At 40.9% G+C, this 20,139-nt stretch overlaps 1 protein-coding gene across 5 annotated transcripts in view; it reads right to left on the bottom strand.

Moving 5' to 3' along the window:
• ttc28 (tetratricopeptide repeat domain 28) overlaps nt 1-20,139 on the bottom strand; it is a 751,433-nt gene that overhangs the window by 155,281 nt on the left and 576,013 nt on the right. For all 5 annotated transcript variants that reach the window (XM_060843565.1, XM_060843568.1, XM_060843566.1 and 2 more), the window contains one exon: nt 8,288-8,453. In XM_060843565.1, coding sequence (XP_060699548.1) covers nt 8,288-8,453 — 166 coding nt within the window. The remainder of the gene's footprint in view (nt 1-8,287; nt 8,454-20,139) is intronic.

Here is a 20,139-nt window from a genome sequence, read left to right as displayed (position 1 = left end):
AGTGGCTAGGGACTGAGAATGGTAGAGGAACAAATAGATCTATATATCCAGGTACACAAATCATTAAAGACTAAATGCACAGGTACAAAAAGTAATCAAAAAGGTTAATGGAATGTTGGCCTCTATCTCACGGGAGCGAGAATACAATGGGAAGGAAACTATGCTTCAGAACATCACTCTCAGACTTCATCTAAGTAATGCATTCAATCTTAGGCACTTAACCTCAGGGATGATATATTGGACTTGGAAGGAATACAGCACAGATTCACCAGACTAATATCAAGGTTTAAAAGGTTAAATTATGATTTCAGGTGGAGATCAATTTGGCTGGTTTTCCATTGAGTTTAGAAGGTTGAGGGGTGATCTAATTGTTTAGAAAGATATAACAAGATATGGTGAGGAAATCCAAATGAAGAAGTGTATAATCATAGAAGTAGAGCACAGTCATTCAGGACTAAAATCTGGAAAAATTTTGTCAAACAAGAGGGAATGCAAAATTTGGCACTCCTCCAAAAGCTGGGTTGAGCGCCTTTTTATTTAAATTACTCAGATTGAAAAGGTTTTTGTCAGATATGAACAAAGCTGAGTAAATTGAGTCGAGGTATAATATCAACCATAATGTGAGAGAATAGATGAACAGGTTCAAAAATCTGAAAAGTCTACTTCTCTTTTATATTCCTTTAAGACTGATGCCCAATATATCCTCAAGTGACATGGGCTGTGTCACTCACTAGTGGTGTCAATAACTCAAGTCCCACTGTTGTTACATCAAGTTCCATGGCAGGACTTGAACACATAATCTGACACTGAAAGAGAACTATTTTTTCAAGTATTTAGCTTCCATCAAATTCCCACTCAAAGAACACTTACAATGCTGAATCATTCCACTCAGTGCACTTTACCCTGATTAGACCCCACTCACTCAATTTCATTGTTTCCATTCAACACGGGTTAAGGTTCCAATAAAAACCCTACCCAGTGAAAAAGCCATTTATTCACAACCAAAAATCAGTGAATAATTAGCTAGTACAAAATCTCCATTCAACAAGCACTCAGTCTCCTCCAACCTTCCAATCCATAAACTTACAGGCAGTAACAAAGTTCATTGCAAGTTTGCTAATTATTTGTTGGATTTGAAGGAATGAGTACTGCATATTCTGATATGATAGCCATATGAAGCTTATTCAATAGTGGATGTGACACAATGTCAGTGAAACAGAATTTTAAAATTGGAATTCTGATTATCTCGAGATTACGTAAGTACTGCACACAGTCCATTATTTTATTGTTCAGCTTCAATGCATCGACATGCAACAAATTTGGGTTTTTCAAATCAAACCAACTGCAACATAGAGGCTGAACACTTTAAATCAATGGAAAATGATCTCCTTAATTTCAAATTAAATACAGCTGCTATTAAATACAACAGAACAATAAGTGAAATTTCAATACGATCAAGTCTCTGCTTTGTCCTTTAAACAAATGTTTTGATCACTTTCAAACACCAAAAACCCATATCTGAAAAGCCTTGTAGCAATCTCAAATTCTGTTCAGCTCATGGACCATTGCTGGAGATTTTGAAATATTGGTACATAACTTGAATGTGGAGGCTCTCAACCCAGCAGAACTTTGTAATTTTGTTTTATTAGTCTCCTGACAATCACAGCTAACAAGACAGGAATACAGGAGTAGGTTAAAATGGCTTGGAGGCAAACCACACGTGGATGCAAAATTTATTTCTTTGAACTTTTGCTGAGGGCTTTGGCAAGAGATTAATACCTGAGGAACAATGAAACTATTGCATTCCACAATCATTCTGTGCTGGTCAGTGCAATCTCTTCACTCCTTACTCTTCACTCCCTTAACGGTCTATCATATAACAGCACGCCTGCATCCAGAAATATTTTACTGCAGAAAGATTTCAGAACAAGAAATTATGGATATTACATCAGAAGCTGATGGAAGCCACATACTCAAAACGTGTAGCACTCTTTGTGAGGATCTTTCATGTTGAGCAGTCAGAAAAATTTGCGATAGCATTAAAAGCTTAATCTTTTGGGCATGGGTGGTGATAGCAGGGAAGAATTGTAGTTTTGCCAGAAATGTGGGAAATGGGTTTATTGCCGTTCACCTGAGTTGTTCACTTGAACCCATATGAACTGAATCCATCTCGTTTTATGAGTCATCACACTACAACGTTTTAATATCTTTGGAAAGGCATCAGTTTCCCAGGATACCTAGTGCACTGTTTGTTGTAGCACTAAACAAAACAGAAAATCCAAGATTCAAATACTCTGCTGAAATTGCTGAAGTGAGACAGAGCAAGACTTGGTACACTACATCCAGTTTTAGCATCTGAGTTAGGGAAGCAAAGCTTTGCTAGGTTTCCTACCCCTGATTGCTATGCAAAAATTACAACTGTAATGATCACGGAGCTAAGAAAATAACTTGCATAGCATCCTGTACGAAGATGGAACTAGACAGGAGGCCAGCCAAAGCATTCAGCATCTCAATGCACGCCCTCATCAGCATTCCTCTTTACATTGCCTCATTGAAGTCCACATCAGAATCTCTTTTAGCCTGACCTGAATGAGCTTTACTTGTACTCGATGGTTCACTACAGGCAGACCATGATTCTATACTACGTCCCTGGTTACATGCAGTGTCTTGTGATTGTGAGTGTCAGATGAAGCAAAGGATATCTTTATCAGTACTGTGGTGTCAATCTCTCTTCCAGAAGAGGCATTGTTATGGCTGAACAAGTAATAGTGCTTGGGTGCCTGAAAGCAAGGAAACCATAATGACAATTGTAGGGCAAGAGAAGTTGGCTGGGGGTAGTACAGAAAGCAAGACATCTGGTGTCACACCATCAGCAGCTTGCACAGCATACAAGGTAGCAGGATGAGGATGAGTTTGCAATTGAAAAAAGGCATAAGGCAGGAAAATAACACTACACACTAGGTTCTCAGTGGTGCCAAATGCCACTGTTTCTGTTGCAATTGGTCCATGTTGCAGAGAACCATCTCAGGAGATGGTTCAGGAATCCTTGGCTCCATCAGTTTTACTTCATTTTCAGCATTTATGGGCTACCACCTCTGCTTGAGATGCAGACATGAATATCACTGATTATGCTGCATTGCAATTGGGTGATGTGCAACAAGTGAATAGTTAGTCTATGTGGATGCAGTGAGCGATGAGGCTGATTGAAAGGTTTGTGGAGCTGAGTTGGAGTATCTGAACATTAGGCCTGAGACCCAAATGCTAGAAACTGTTGCTGGGTGAGCGATAGGTCCTGATATATGAAACAGCATCTGAGCCTGGTGAAGCAATATACAGGAACTGTCTTTTGAAAATACATTCAATGACTCTGACCACCCAGGTGATGTCATTGAACCATTTGCTCCATTCATTATAAACTCCTCTTAGTTGGTCACAATTCTTTTTTTTATATAACATGAAGGTATCACACTTCAATTAGGATATAGTTTGCTAGAAAATAAAGCAGCAAATTACTCAGGTTTTTATGAGTGAAAGAAAGAGGAAGGTTAATACCTACTACCTCAGAGAAAACAACAAGAAAACTATGATAGTGAACATACACAACCAGAGGTAGGATGGATTCAAACAGAGTGGGTCTGGTACAAAGAAGGTAAATAAATGTAACGTAGATTAAAAAAAAACACTGACAGTCCTTGAGTTGTTAAATTCTTAAACTGAAAGCATAGTTGTTTAATAGTTGACTTGCGCATTCTGCACCAGTAGATAGAGGCAGAGAGAAAGGGTATCTTCCAATTATTGTCAACTAATTCAACTTTCTCTTACTCTGCCGCACTGCTCAAAAGCTGTTCACTATTAGAATAGTGTGCATTCCTAAGTGTAACTTCATTGTCTTTCCAAGCTGGCTGACTGGCAGGACAGCCTGCCATCACCCAGTGGAAGGAATTATCATATACATCTGAATTTCTTGATGCTGACTCAGTTGTATGGCTTTGACGTCAATATATTGGTCCTTTAGGTGCAGTCAGTCAGGTTGCTATTGCAGCCATTTTAGGTCTATCTTTCTTCCTTTTAAAAACCTTTATATCCACAAAAAGTTTCATAGATGACAAGACAGAAGTTGAAAGTTGATAGTTCAATGTGAGTCTTCAGTTCTAAAGATGATTTATACTGGACTTGAAATGTTAATTCTAACTCTCTCCACAGATACTATCAGGCCTGCTGAGTTTCTCCGGCATTGTCTATTTTTTAATTTCAGATTCCCAGCATCTATGTCATTTTGTTGGTACTATTTGCTCGTCCCTATTTACCATGATCACAACATGTCAAAAAAAGCTCCTGCTTCTAATAACAATGCGCTTGTTTCTAAGGTGGTTGAACAGTTTGGGATTGTATAATATAGAGAAGCCTTCAGCTAAGGCGCTGTCTCTGTTCTCCACAATAAAAAACACTTCTGGCCTCAAGAAAGTCAGTTCACCTTTCCTTCAGCAGTTACTGTGACTTTTAATTGATAAATCAGAAACCTTTTTAAATCAGCCATCCAGTGCCTCTTGCAAACCAGTGAAAGCCTATACACGAGGAAGACTGAAGCAGCATTCTGACCAGTAGAATCTCAGCAACCCTGTTAACAGGAACCACTGAATCGCCTTGCCAGTCATTCCCTCCGTCCATAACACCCCATTATTTTTCCTGACTCTGTCTGTGTTAATATATATATGGGTGTGACAATAGTATGGCTTTAAAGGGTCTATTTTTGACTGTTCTTTTTAACAGAAAGGTTTTAAGACATAGGTGTCCAGATGTCATTTGAAAACTTCTGGAGGAAACAGCTTGTGAGGCCTTGTTTTTTTTTTAACTGGAACAATAGAAGCAGCATGAGTGGGTGTGGTTGAGTCCCACAGAAACAGGATGTTTAGCTTCTTAGTTTCTTCAGCAATAATTGTGTTGGGTCTGTGGCTATAGTACATCTTTCCATGCTACACTATCTCAGGAGTTTTCTATGCTTTTCCTCTTATGCTGCTGAAGTTACAAATGAGACAACCTATTTTCTGAATTTGCTTTTGGCCAAGGGTGTGGTTATGGGATGTTACTATATTGGAACAGTTATTTTTTAGTAGCTAACAAATCCAATATTGTGCTACAACTTTCTTTTCCAACTCTTTTCTTTTATTCTTTCTTTTCTTATATTTTAACTAGAGTATATGAATAAAGTGTGTTTTACTTCATATCTGATCGTTTGACCAATTGAATTGCATTTGGAATGCAGCAGCTTACATTTACCATTTAAATAATCAAAATTTAGTTTCATACAATCTTCTGAATATTTTGAGGGGTCTGGTCTGGTCCATAACATGGGATAATTTTTGAAGGAATCAGACTTAATTTGGAGTGTGAAACAGCAACAGTTCATAGCTGTTTATCTGTAGCCGGTGTTTACTTACTGTAATAAATACTAATTTTGGCTAAGTATAGAATCTTGGTCCATGCTTTTTATCAACAAGGGTGTACAAGATAGATAAATTTTGGAATCCTTAAATACTTGTTAAAAGCCTTAACTTTTGCCATGACTCCAGGAATAGCGGACATAATTTCCAGCACATTCCCCCGAATTTAGTGTAACACCCCAAACACTCATAACCATAACAGCTTGCATTTATATAGCCCTTCAATGCAGACAATTGTCACAAGGTAATTGACAGAAAAATGCTTAGTCAGCCAAGTAAAGATTGATAGGAGAACCAAAAATAAGGAATCTTTCAAAGGAGATTAATTTAGAAACAAAGTTTCAGAGATTGGAATTTTGTTTTAGGGCTGGTGGTATTAGAGTTTTAAAGATCATGTCCAATACACACACCTTAGGAAGGATATATTGGCCTTAGAAGGAGTACAACACAATACCACCTGGACTTCAGGGGTTAAATTATCATTACAAGAATGACACCCGGACTGCAGGGGTTAAGTCACAAGAAGACAGCATACAAATTAGGACTGTTTTCTCTAGAATTTAGAAGATGAAGAGGTGATCTGATCGATGTCTTCATGTTATTAACAGGAAAAAAAACAGAGTACATAAAGAATAAACCATTTCCACTGGTTGGGGATTCTGTGTCTAAAGGGCATAATATGAGAATTGTGATCAGACTGTTTAGGAGAGGGTTTAGGAAACACTTTGACACACAATAGTTCGTAAAGGTTTGGAAATTATCTTTCACAAATGGCAGTGGAATGCATGATCAATTGTTAATTTTAAATCTGAGCGAGCTAAATTTTTATTCAGCAAAAATATTGAGGGAGATGGACCAAAAGCAGGTACATGGAGTTTGCCAACATCATGCAAAGTACTTGGGCTTCGTTGACAATAAAAAAATTGGCTATTTGGAAGGGACATGGAGAAGCAGAGATGTGTGAACATCTAAAATACAATACACTTACATTTAGCATATAAGATAGAAATCCTAGGATTGTTGGATAAGTTCATGAACTAAGAGGACTTGGTGAAGATGGACTGAGAGTATGTCAGGCTAAACAGGAATTGAAACATAGAAAAATGGGAAAACTTGGTAAGTGGGCCAGCTGGCTGGATGGATGCTCTGAGATGAATAAGGAAGATGGCAGCCATTCCCAATCATAAGGATATTACCATTATTTGTTTAAAATGAGTGAGGTGAGTTATTAAATAACACTATCTTTCAGCAACTTTCTTTTTGATGTAATTGAAAGGATTAAATTATGTTTCTACATTATAGGATTCCTTTAGTTTATGGTGGTTAAGTGCATTAAACTTTGTTTTTATTTCATATGAGTTAAGAATTAAATTCAGATTATATTTCAGAATTTAATTGTTTCTGGGAAAACTGGACAACAATGGTTCTACCTTCAATATTTTCAATCAAAATACATATTTTGTTTATCTGAACTGACTTGCTTGCCTTCACTGGTCAAATGCTGAATATAAGAGTTGAGACGTTATGTTGTGGCTGTACAGGTCATTGGTGAGGCCACTTTTAGAATACTGCATACACTTCTAGTCACCTTTATATAGGAAGGATGTTGTTAACCATGAAGGGGTGCAGAAAAGACTAACAATGGTGTTACCAGGGTTGGAGGGTTTGAGCTATAGGGAGAGGCTGAATAGGCTGGGGCAATTTTCCCTGGAGCAGGGGATGGGGGTGACCTTACAGAGGTTTATAAAATCATGAGGGGCATGTCTAAGGTAAATGGACAAGGTTTTTCCCCTGGAGTAGGGGAGTCCAAGAGTAGATAGCATAGGTTAGCAAATTGAGAGGGGAAGGATTTACATTAGATTAGATTCCCTACAGTGTGGAAACAGGCCCTTTGGTCCAACAAGTCCACACCGATCCTCCGAAGAGTAACCCATTCCCCTGACTAATGCACCTAACAACTATGGACAATTGAGCATGGCCAATCCACCTGGCCTGCACATCTTTGGTTTGTGGGAGGAAACCGGAGTACCCTGAGGAAACCCACGTAGACACGGTGAGAACGTGCATACTCCACAAAGGCAGTCGCCCAAGGCTGGAATTCGAACCTGGGACCCTGGCGCTATAACCGCCCTTATGGATTTAAGAAGATTGTGAGGGGTAAGTTTTTCACACAGAAGGTGGTGCATGTATGGGATGAGCTGCCAGAGGAAGTGGTGGATGCGGGTACAATTACATTATTTAAAAGGCATCTGGATGGGTACGTAAATAGGAAGGATTGGGAGGGATATGGACTAAATACTGGCAAATGGGACTAGCTCAGATTTGGATGTCTGGTTGGTGTGGATGATTTGGACTGAAGGGTCAGTTCCATTCTGGAAGACTCTATGACTCTAGTTAAAAAAAAATTATATTTCAACTTGATGTAGCAATGTTCCTGGAAAAATGTAGGAGGAGGAGGAGGAATAGGGAAACTCAATTACTTTGGTACTGTTTATGGACTTAGACTGCAGGGTTAGATGAATAAATGAACAGATTTTCTCCTCCACTCTTTGGCTTTTATTGCACTTTAATATTTAATGCTTCATGAGAAAGAAGCTCAAACAAACCATAACAGATGGCAGCAAAGTGTAAAGAGTGAAACAAATGCTGGTGTTACTATGCATTACAACTGCAAAGAGATGTCAGTCACTAACTTTAATGATCTCAAACATAATCGCAGTCTGTAATAAAGCACTTTGTGCCTGTCTTTCAATCTGTCTCTGAAAGAAACAAAGTGAGAATGACATCTTAAACACAGAGAGGATATCAAAATGAATAACTACCCTTAAAAGAAATTAAAATTTTACCTGGTATAGTAGGAGTCAACACCAAGTGCTTCTCGAACATTGGTCACATATTGTTCGAGGGTAGAGAAACTGGAAGCCTGCAGGTTGATGCTGCTTGTTTCATTAAAATCGTTGCTGTTTTCCACCAGGCCATCACCCAAATAGCACTCATGAAACTTTAATATTCCTGCAAGAAGACCGAGAGATAGGAAGACATGTGCGGTATTACTCTGGGGATCAGAAAGCTGCTATCAATAATTACAGTGGCACACAGTCTCAGACTCCTTCAATTAAAATTTTCAGCAAGTGCACCAATATCAAGGAAAACCTGAAAGCATATTGATTACATTTGTATTTTTGTTTTAAACAAGCAGCTATACTGTTGCTTTTTCAAAATCTAAATTAATGACCTTATGTCACCCGCATTGATTTATTTAAAAGATGTCTCACCACACTGCACAGATAGAAGAACCAAATCACACTGTACTGTCTCTTTCAAAGCAAGCACCTAAACATCAAACCATTTTCAAAAGAGGAATGTTGGAATCAGAATCTGAACCCTGTATCAAATCAAACTATGAAAAAAGGTCTCTTATCACAAAATTGTCCATTTAGCATTACACGCCCCAAAATTCCATGCGGCATTTTTCAATTTTCCCACATCCCTTACAACAAGGCAAGCTATTCCATTTGGGTTTAAGCTGAACTATCCAGTTTAGATGGCAATTAGTTTTTATGAATCATTGAAAACTGGGCAGTGATTCTCCGACAAGGAGCATAGCCAGTTATTGGAGGCTAATCAAATCAGTGCTTCAGCAATGATAACAAAGGAGAAGTACTGTCAATAGACCAGTAATCTAAAGGCCTAGATTAATGCTCTGGGACCAGGGTTCGAATGCCATGACAACTGATGGAATTTAAATTCAATAAGGAAAATCAAGAAGTGAAAGTTAGTTGCAGTGATGAACACCGTGAAACCATCTTTGATCATAAAAACCTCTTGTTCATTAATGCTCTTTAGGGAAGGAAATCTGCTGTCCTTAGCTAGACTGGTTGACCTGAGACTCCAGATCCAAAGCAATGTTGTTGCTTGTTAAGTGTCCTTTGAATGTCAAACCACTCAAGACCCAGGTTCACCTACTGGGGACATCGGTTTGAGACTCAATATGGCCGACTATGAAATTAAAAGCTAGTGTATTAGTGGCCATGTAATCATTGTTGATTGTAACAACAACAAAAAAAATCTGGTTCATTCATGTCCTTTAGGATAAGCCTGCTGTTTTACCTGGTCTGGTCTACATTAAACTCCAAATCCACAGCAATTTAGCTGACTCTTAAATGTCCTCTGACATGACTCAGCAAACCATTCAGTTGTATCAAATTTGTTATGAACCAGACCACATTTCCTCAAAATATTTTAGGAAGGCAGCGTAGACCCTAACTTTTTCTGATTTTAAAGGTAAATGTGAAGTGTCATATTCCAAATGCATCACAATCAAGCTGACAGATCAAACCTGGTTCTCTGAAGACTGTGGGGGAACATGCCAGGAGCAGCACCAGGCATACAAAAAAAAATGAGGTGTTAACATGTGATTACAACACAGGATTACTTGCATGCCAAACAACAAAGGAAGCATATAATGGCTGTGTGAACTCCATTATCAATGGATCAGATCTAGGTTCTAAACTCCTGCCGAATCCAGCTGTGAATGGTAGCAAACAACTAACAGGAGGTGGTTCCAGAAATATACTCATTCTCAACAACAGGAGAGCCCGGCACATCAGAGCAAAAGAAATGGCTGAAGATTTGCATTCATCATTAGCCAGAAGTACCAAATGGACAATCCATCGCAGCCCCCCACTGAGGTCCCAGGATCCAAGGTGCATCTTCAACCACTTCAATCCGCTCCAAATGGGCATCACAAAATTGTTTAAGGCAGTAGATACTGCAAAAGCTTTAAGTTCTGACAACATTCTGGCAATATACACGGGAATTGTGCTGCAGAACCCTTCATGACCCCAAGTCAAGCTACAACACTGGTGTCAGTGTGGAAAATTGCTGAAGTATGATCTGTCCATTAAAAAAAGAGCAGGACAAATCCAAGTGCAGTAATCAGTCTACTTTTGATTTTCAGCAAAGTGATGGAAGCGATCATTGACAGTGCTATCAAGCAGTACTTGCTGCAGAATAACATGCTCACAGATGCAGAGTTTGGATTCAGCCAGGGCTACCCAGCCTTTGAACTCATTACTGATTACAATATTGGGCCAACATGGACAGAAGAGCTGAACTCCAGAGATGAGGTGAGAGTTGATATCAAGGCAACATTTGAGTGTATGGCATGAAGATGCTTGTGAAAAACGGACATCACTGGGTCAGGAGAGAAATCTCCATTACTTGGAATCATACTAAGCCCAAAGGAAGATGGTCCTGGATTTTGGAGATCATAGAATCATAAAGTCATGGAGCATAGAAACAGGACCTTCTGCCCATCATGACTATGCTAACCAACAAACATCAAAGTACACTAATTCTATTCACCTGCACTTGGTCTATTGGCCTATATCCTGGCATCTTCAGTACTCAGCCAGATGCTTCTTAATTGTTGATGAAGCACCTTTATCCACCACCCCCTCATGCAGCATATTCCATACTTCCAGCAACCCTCTGGGTGAAAAAACATTTCTCAGACCTCCTCTGAAACGTATGCACTTTCGTCCTGGACTCATTGAGGAATAAGTTCTCATGATCAACTCTGTCTGTGCCTCTGTATATCTCAATCAGAGCCTCCTCCACTCCAAGGGGAAAAAATCCAGACAATCCAATCTCTCTCCTCATAACTGAGTCTTTTCATTTCAGGCAACATCAAGTACAATCACACTCGTCTGAGTGTGGTGAACAGAACTGCACTCAGCATTCCACATGACTAATGTTTTATAAAATTGTAATAACACTTTCCTGTTCATATAATCCATGCACTGGCTAATGAAGATAAGCATCCCATCTGCCTCCTTCACCATCCTGTCTATCTGTGCTGACATCTTCAGGGATCTATGGTACACCAATGTCCCTTTGTTCCTCAGTACTCCCTCTCTCTCCCTTTTCAGATTTCCCAAAATGCATCACCTCACACTTATCATAACTAAATTCCATCTGCTCACTTTACAAGCTAATCAATATCAGACTGAGACTATCCTTCTCACTGTCATCACCACCACTAGTTTTCATGTCCTCTGCAAGCTTACTAATTATAGCTTCTGCATTCACATCCAAGTCGTTAATGTTGATAATAAACAGTAAGGGTCCCAACACCAAGCTGTGAGATACACCACTGGTCACATGCTTCCAATCACAAAAGATCCATCCAACACCTCTTTCCCTCCTATTTGTAAGCCAATTTTGGATCCAGATTGCCAACTTGCCTTGAATCTCATGGGCTATTTTGGACCAGCCTTCCTTGTGGGATCTTGTCATAGGCCTAACAGGAGAACATGTAAACCACATCAAGAGTACTACCCTCATTAATGTACAGAGGAACCCTCGATAATCCAGCATTTGATTATCCGGTAAGATTGCAAGGTCCCAGTGCTTGGCTAAACTATGTTATCCAGGATTCAATTATTTGGAATTCAATTAACCAAACAAAATACTCCTCGTCTATGTCCTTCGGGTAATCAAGGTTTCTCTGTATTTAGTGACTTTTTCAAAAACTCTATAAATTTGTTAGACAAGATCTCACTCCAACAAATCCATCTGAATACCCCTGATCAATATCTGCCTTTCTAAGTGTTTATCAATCCTGTCCCTCAGAATCTTTCCAAACGTTTCCCTTCCACTGAAGTCAGACTAACTGGTCTATCCCTGCTGCCCTACTTAAACAAAAACTACATTAGCTATCTTCCAGTCAACTAGAACTTCATCTGTGACCAACAAAGCATATCTCTGCCAGGGCTCCAGCCTCTCTTCTCCCTTATCTCTTACAGCAACCTGGAACACCTCTCATCAGGCCCTGGGATTTATGCATCTTTATGGCCTCTAGAACATGCCCTCTGTTGTTCTCTCTGTATTTGACTCTTGGGAGGCCTGTAGTGTAATCCCAGCAAAGCAACCACCATGTTTTATTTCTAAGGTCTACCCAGACGGCCTCATTTGAAGACCCTTCTCAGACAAGCTCCCTCATTACTGCAGTGATGATTTGGAGGTGCCGGTGTTGGCCTGGGTGTACAAAGTTAAAAATCACACAACACCAGGTTATAGTCCAACAGGTTTATTTGGAAGGGTGCTCTTCATCCAATGAAGGAGCAGCACTCCAAAAGCTACCGCTTCCAAATAAACCTCTTACTGCAGTGATGGTTTTCTTCATCATTAATACAACGTCCTCATCTCTCTCACATCCCCCTTATCACACCTGAAACTTCCACATCCTGGAATGCTGAGCTGCCAGTCCTGTCTTTCCTTCAACCATGCTTCAGCCATTTCTGCTCTGAGGCATCATAACAGACATCGCTCAGGTTTGTTTCCGAGACGCAACCATCTTCAGCTGCTTCATCAATAACCACCCTCCTTCAAAAGTTCAGAAATCAGGATATTTACTCATGATTTCATGATGTTCAGTACTACCTACAACTCCTCAGGTACTGAAGCAACATGTGTTCATATGTAGTAAGGCCAGGCTGAAGTTAATGTTTAGGCTGATTAGTCGCAAATGCCATTTACAACACACAAGTACCAGGTAATGGCTACCTCCAACAAGAGAGAACCTAATCATCACTCGTTGACATTCAATGGCATTATCATCATTGAATAATCTACTGTCCACATCCTGAGGGTTACAACTGACTAGAACCTTGACTGCATCTGTGGCTATTATGGCAGTCTACAGGCGAGGAATACTGCAACAATTAAATCACCTCCTGTCTCTCTAGTACCTGTCTTACCATCACAAGGTACAAGTCAAATGTTTAATGGAATACTGCCAAACTGTCTAAATGGGTGCAGCTCTAACAACACTTAGAAGCTCCCCATATTCCAGGAAAAATATACTTTATCCTTTGACAATATCCAGTCGCTTCACCATTGAACATGGTCATCACAGTGTTTTTTTTTAATTCATTCACAGGATGAGGGCATCACTGGCTAGGCCAACACTTACTGTCCATCCCCAATTGCCCAGAGGACAGTTACGAGTCAACCACATTGCTGTGGGTCTGGAGTCACATGTAGGCTAGTCCAGGTAGGGATGGCAGTTTCTCTGCCTCAAGGACATTAGTGAACCAGATAGTTTTTCCAACAATTGACAATGGATTTGTGGTCATCAGTAGAATCCTAATTCTGGATTTTATTGAATTCAAATTCCACAAACTGCCTTGACAGGATTTGAAGTCAGGTCCCTAGAATATTACCTGTGTCTCTAGATTAACAGTCCAGCGATAGTCCCACTCACCCACCATCTCCCCCAAAGTGTGTACGACAGTAATTCCCGAGGCTCCTTCAAACAGCATCTTCCAAACCCACAACTTCTTTCACACATAAAGACAAAGGTAGCAAAAGCTTGGGAACATCACCAACTGCAAGATACCCTCCAAGCCACACGCAATCCTGACTTTGAAATATATTGCCATTCCCTCAGTGGGTCAAATTTCTGAAGGTCCCTTCTAAATAGAACTTTGGAGGACAGTGTGCCTCCACCCCAAGGATTGAGCAGTTCAAGGTAGTGGTTTACCACCACCCTCTCCAGTGCAATTATGCCGAGGAAATTAATGCTGGAACTAGCTAGCAATGTTCATTTCCTATGACTGTATCATAAAAATAATTCAAAACTGCACTACAAATTTGTAGAGGGGTTTTCACACAGCCCTTCCAGTATAATTCAACATTTCAAATAGTCCCACCTTGGGAAAGTGCACACTCTGATTGCATCAGGTTTTCATACTCATGGTTGGGAGGTGGACAGTGTTGGCAAAGTTGGCATTTAATGCCAAACTTGTTAAAACTGAGTAACTTGATAGGCCACTTCAGAGGGTATGAAGCCAAACCTGAAAGCAAAACACTGTAGGGATAAGGGCTAGGGGGACTCTTCTCTAAGGGAAAGAGTTGGCTTTTTTTTTTAACAATTCACTTTCGCTTTGCTATCCAGATTTATTTGAACAGAATTCAAATTCTCCATCTTTAGTCACCTGAGGGAATTGTATGAAATCAGTGTTTGCATTGCTCAATCAAATGTTCCAAACAAAAACTTCCATTGTCTGATGAGAGTTTTGGAATAAGACACAGCAAAGCATTGCATACAGAAAGGACCAATTTCAACACCAGCAGCCTGTGGTCTGTTTGAATGAGATTGCCAACTTAGTATTAAAATACCTAAAATTCCATGTGGCATTTGCAATGGATTTGTGCCAAGGAGCTGGGATTTACACAGCCAAACCTCTACAGAGCTAAATCTGTCAAAAACGCTGGGTTGGTACTCAAGTAAAAGTCTCACGCAATACCAAGTATGGTGCTGGGATGTTTGGAAATTAATGGTGCAACCTTTGAAAAGCAAAGCCTGGCTAAAATTGCTACATGCAAATACGGAAGTATTTGACTAATGAGTTAACTTGCAAGAAACTGCACTGGATTACTCAAGTGATTCTAGCTCACTTTCCAAAAAGGTCTTTCACTGGATGATTTGGTATAGAGAGTTATGGAGGGACCAAAGGCATGGCCCAGCAGAAACAAAGACCAGCGAACATGTTTACTGACACTGATACAAGAATTAAGAGCTTTAGAACATAGAACATAGAACATTACAGCGCAGTACAGGCCCTTCGGCCCTTGATGTTGCGCCGATCTGTCATACCAATCTGAAGCCCATCCCACCTACACTATTCCATGTACATTCATTTGCCTGTCCAATGACGACTTAAATGCACTTAAACTTGGCGAATCTACTACCGATGCAGGCATAGCATTCCATACCCTCACTACTCTCTGAGTAAAGAACAGCTCTGACATCTGACTTATACCTATCTCCTCTCACTTTGAAGTTGTGTCCATTCATGTTTGCCGTCCCTATACTTGGAAAAAGGCTCTCCCTGTCCACCCTATCTAACCCTCTGATTATCTTGTATATCTCTATTAAGTCACCTCTCAACCTTCTTCTCTCTAACGAGAACAGCCTCAAAGCCCTCAGGGTAAGACCTTCCCTCCATACCAGGCAACATCCTAGTAAATATCCTCTGCACCCTTTCCAAAGCTTCCACATCCTTCTTATAATGCAGTGACCAGAACTGTACACAATATTCCAAGTGTGGCTGTACCAGAGCTTTGTACAGCTGCAGCATAACCTCCTGGTTCTGGAACTCAACCCCTCTATTAATAAAGGCCAAAACACTGTATGCCTTCTTAACAACCCTGTCAATCTGGGTGGCAACTTTCAGGGATCTGTGTACATGGACATTGAGATCTCTCTGCTCATCTGCACTCCCAAGAATCCTACCATTAGCCCAGTACTTTGCATTCCGATTACTCCGGCCAAAGTATATCACTTCACACTTGTCCACATTACACTCCATTTGCCACCTCTCAGCCCAGCTCTGCATCCTATCTATGTCTCTCTGCAACCTACTACATCCTTCGTCACTATCCACAACTCCACCGACCTTAGTGTCGTCTGCAAATTTACTAACCCACCCTTCTAAGTCCCCATCCAAGTCATTTATAAAAATGACGAACAGCAGTGGACCCAACACCAACCCTTGCGGTACGCTGCTTCTAACTGGACACCATGATGACCATGTTCCATCAACTACAACCCTCTGTTTTCTTTCAGCAAGCCAATTACTGATCCAAACTGCTATGTCTCCCACAATCCCATTCCTCCGCATTTTGTATAATAGCCTACTATGGGGAACCTTATCGAACGCCTTGCTGAAATCCATATACACCACATCAACTGGTTTACTCTCATCTACCTGTCTGGTCACTTTGTCAAAACACTCAATAAGATTCGTTAGGCACAACCTACCCTTCACAAAACCGTGCTGACTGTCCCTGATCAGATTATTCTTTTCTAGACGGTTATAAATCCTATCTCTTATAACCTTTTCCAACACTTTACCAACAACTGAAGTGAGACTCACTGGTCTGTAATTACCAGGGTTGTCTCTATTACCCTTTTTGAACAAGGGAACCACATTTGCTATCCTCCAGTCCTAAGGCATTATTCCTGTTGACAATGATGATTTGAAGATCAATGCCAAAGGCTTGGCAATCTCTTCCCTTGCTTCCCAGAGGATCCTAGGATAGATCCCATCCAGCCCAGGGGACTTGTCTATTTTCACACTCTGCAGTATTTCTAATACCTTTTCCTTGTGAACCTCAATCTCTTCTAGTCTAGATGCAAGTATCTCTGTATCTTCTTCACCAACATTTTCATTTTTTATGGTGAACACGGTCGAAAAATATTTATTTAGTGCTTCCCCTATCTCCTCTGACTCCACACAAAACTTCCCACTATTATCCTTGATTGGCCCTAATTTAACTCTTGTCATTCTTTTATTCCTGACATACCTCTGGAAAGCCTTAGGGTTAACCCTGATCCTATCCGCCAACAACTTCTCATGTCCCCTCCTGGCTCTTCTGAGCTCTCTTTCTATGTCTTTCCTGACTTCCTTGTAACCCTCAAGCACCCTAACTGAGTTTTCACATTTTGTCCTAACATAAGCCTTCTTCTTCTTCTTGACCAGGGATTCCACTTCCTGAGTAAACCACGGCTCATGCATTCTATATCTTCCTCTCTGCCTGACAGGTACATACTTATCTAGGACACACAGGAGCTTTTCCTTGAATAAGCTCCACATTTTTAATGTGCTCATCCCCTACAGTTTCCTTCCCCATTCTACACTTCCTAAATCTTTCCTTATTGCATCGTAATTTCCCTCCCCCCAGCTGTAACTCTTGCTCGGTGGAGTACACCTATCCCTTTCCATCACTAAAGTAAACCTGACAGAATTGTGATCGCTGTCTCCAAAGTGCTCACCTACTTCCAAATCTAACACCTGGCCAGCCTCATTACCCAGTACTAAATCTAAAGTGGCTTCGCCCCTTGTAGGCCTGTCTACATACTATGTCAGGAAGCCCTCCTGCACACACTGGACAAAAACTGACCCAACTATAGTACTCATACTATAGTGATCCCAGTCAATATTTGGATAGTTGAAGTCCCCCATGACAACTACCCTGCCTCTCTCACTCCGATAGAGAATCATCTTTGCTATCCTTTCTTCTACATCTCTGGGACTATTCGGAGGCCTACAGAAAACTCCCAGCATGGTGACTTCTTCTTTCCTGTTTATAACCTCAGCCCATACTACCTCAGTTAACGGGTCCCCAAAATTCCTCTCTACAACTGTAATATTGTCCCTGATCAACAATGCCCATCTCCCCCTCTTTTACCATCTTCTCTGTTGTTACTGAAACATCTGAATCCCGGAACCTGCAACAGCCATTCCTGTCCCTGCTCTATCCATGTCTCCATAATGGCCACAACATCGAAGTCCCAGGTACCAACCCACGCTGCCAGTTCACCCACTTTATTTCGGATGATTCTCGCATTGAAGTACACACACTTCAAACCAGGTTCTCGCTTGCCAGGGTCAGATAATTGATTTGGGAACTCCCTACTTTCACCTTCTTCTGTACCTGTCCTACAGTTTTGGTTCCCATTCCCTGCTGTCTTAGTTTAAATCCACCTTTCTAGCTTTAGTGAATTTCCCACCAGGATATTGGTACCCCTCCTGACCATCCTGCTTTAATTGGTGACAGAAGGGATTTTGTTAAACAAACAAGAAGATTTCAACCATCAATATAGTTCTGAAGAAGGTCACTGGACTTGAAATATTAATTGCTTTCTCTCCACAGATGCTGCCAGAACTGCTGAGTTTCTCCAACAACTTCTGTTTTTGTTTCAATGGCCAATTGTGCTTTGATGCTCTGGCTTGTTATGACCAGATCATGCTCCAAGGATTTCATCAGGAGGACGATGTCATTTGCTTACTTTCCCTATGCCTTTCTTGCCAATCAAACCTTTCTGGAGGTTTGGATCCCACTCAAATCTGGCATCCAAGGAAGATCTGCTTGTCTCAAGTTTGGTACAAGGACAGCAATGGATCAAGGCTGGAGTGAAATTCCTTTTTTGCTCATCCATTGCTCCTTCAGTTAAGGTATGCATACTGATAACTGTGGTGCACTGTTTCTGGTTAAGGGTGAGCTGAAGTTCCATCAGAGGGAGGCTTAATGAGGTGGTCAACTAGCTTGTTTCTTTTCTGGCAAAACCAATCCCACAGAGTCAACATTCTTCCTCAGATATCCTCAGAAGAACCATCACCTTGTTTTTTGGGCTGACTTTCTCCACCCTACTGCATCTCATTCAGGACAATGACATCAATGTCAAAACACTGAAGTTCCCAGTGATGGCAGTGCAATGTTCAGGGTACTGCTTAAGTTCTCCTCACGTTCCAGGACCAACATTTCATTCTGGGGACGAAGGGGAAGATGCACGTGTGTGAGACCTTTCAACATGAGGTGGCCATCGGACATCAAGTACCGCATGGTGTTGGCAGAGCAAGATCTTTCTACAATGGCAGGAATAGCTGGGATGATTGGAAACCAGGCTCCACTGCACAGCTGGGCAGAAATGCACACACACTGTTGCCCCAACCCACTCCAACATCCTAGCAGTCTGCAATCTTGTTTAGGGTCAGCATCCAGTGAGTGCTTCATTTCCATCAGACCCTGTAATATCTGCTCATTGCTTCCACAGTGTTCCAAACCTTGCTCGAGGCTCCAAGCCTCTCTATTCTTGCTCTGCTAGGACTTCCTCTCTTCTGGCTATTTTCACTCAATTCAATCACCTATCTGCTTTCCTGTGAAGTTACAACTCAAATTGTTTTTGCTGGCAATGACAGTATCTACTGTGTTCCACTATCACCACATGGCCTTTATCCCCACGGATGGTCTCGCTCAGTCTCACTGCTCCCCTACTGTGTTCCCAACATCTCTGCAAGACTTTTGTCCTTCATCCCCAGTACTGACTTCACACTCTCACTGCTCCCAAATTGTGTTCTTACTACTTCTGCATGCGCATTATCCCCTCTGTTGGTCTTGCTCTTTGCTGCTGCTACCTTCGGTGTTCCCACTATCTCTGCACCATTTTTCACTAGACGTTTGATCTTCCTCCTTCCTACTGCTCTTCACTGTGTTCTCATTGGCTCTGCACTGCTTTTATTCCCATTGAGAGGCATAGAGTCATACAGCATGGAAACAGACCCTTCGGTCCAACAATTCACTGCCAATAACACTCCCTAACTAAACTAGTCCCACCTGCCTGTGTTTGGCCCATATCCCTCCAAATCCTTCCTGCTCATTTACTCACGCAAATGTCTTTTATATGCTGTAACTGTACCTGCATCCATCATTTTCCCTGGCAGTTCATTCCACACGCCAACTACTCTATGTAAAAATGTTGCCCCTCATGTCCTTTTTAAGTCTTTCTCCTCTCACCTTAAAAATATGCCCTCTAGTTTTGAAGTCCCCCACCTTAGGGAAAAGACCTTTACTATTCACCTTACCTATGTTCCCCATGAATTTATAAACCTCGATAAGGTCACCCCTCAACTTCCGACACTCCAGTGAAAGAAGTCCAGTTTATTTCTTTAACACAAACACTCCATTTCCCGGTAACTTCCTGGTAAATCTTTTCTGAACCCTCTCCAGTTTAATAATAGCCATCCTACAACAGGGTGACCAGAACTACACATAGTACTCAAGAAAAGGCCTAACCAATGTCCTTTATAACCTCAAGATGGTATTCTAATTCCTATACTCAAAGGTC

The sequence above is a fragment of the Hemiscyllium ocellatum genome, chromosome 24 (assembly GCF_020745735.1).
Source record: "Hemiscyllium ocellatum isolate sHemOce1 chromosome 24, sHemOce1.pat.X.cur, whole genome shotgun sequence".
In the NCBI taxonomy this organism is placed as follows: domain Eukaryota; kingdom Metazoa; phylum Chordata; class Chondrichthyes; order Orectolobiformes; family Hemiscylliidae; genus Hemiscyllium; species Hemiscyllium ocellatum.
Note: the sequence above shows the minus strand (reverse complement) of the source record. Positions and strands in the feature narration are given on the sequence as shown.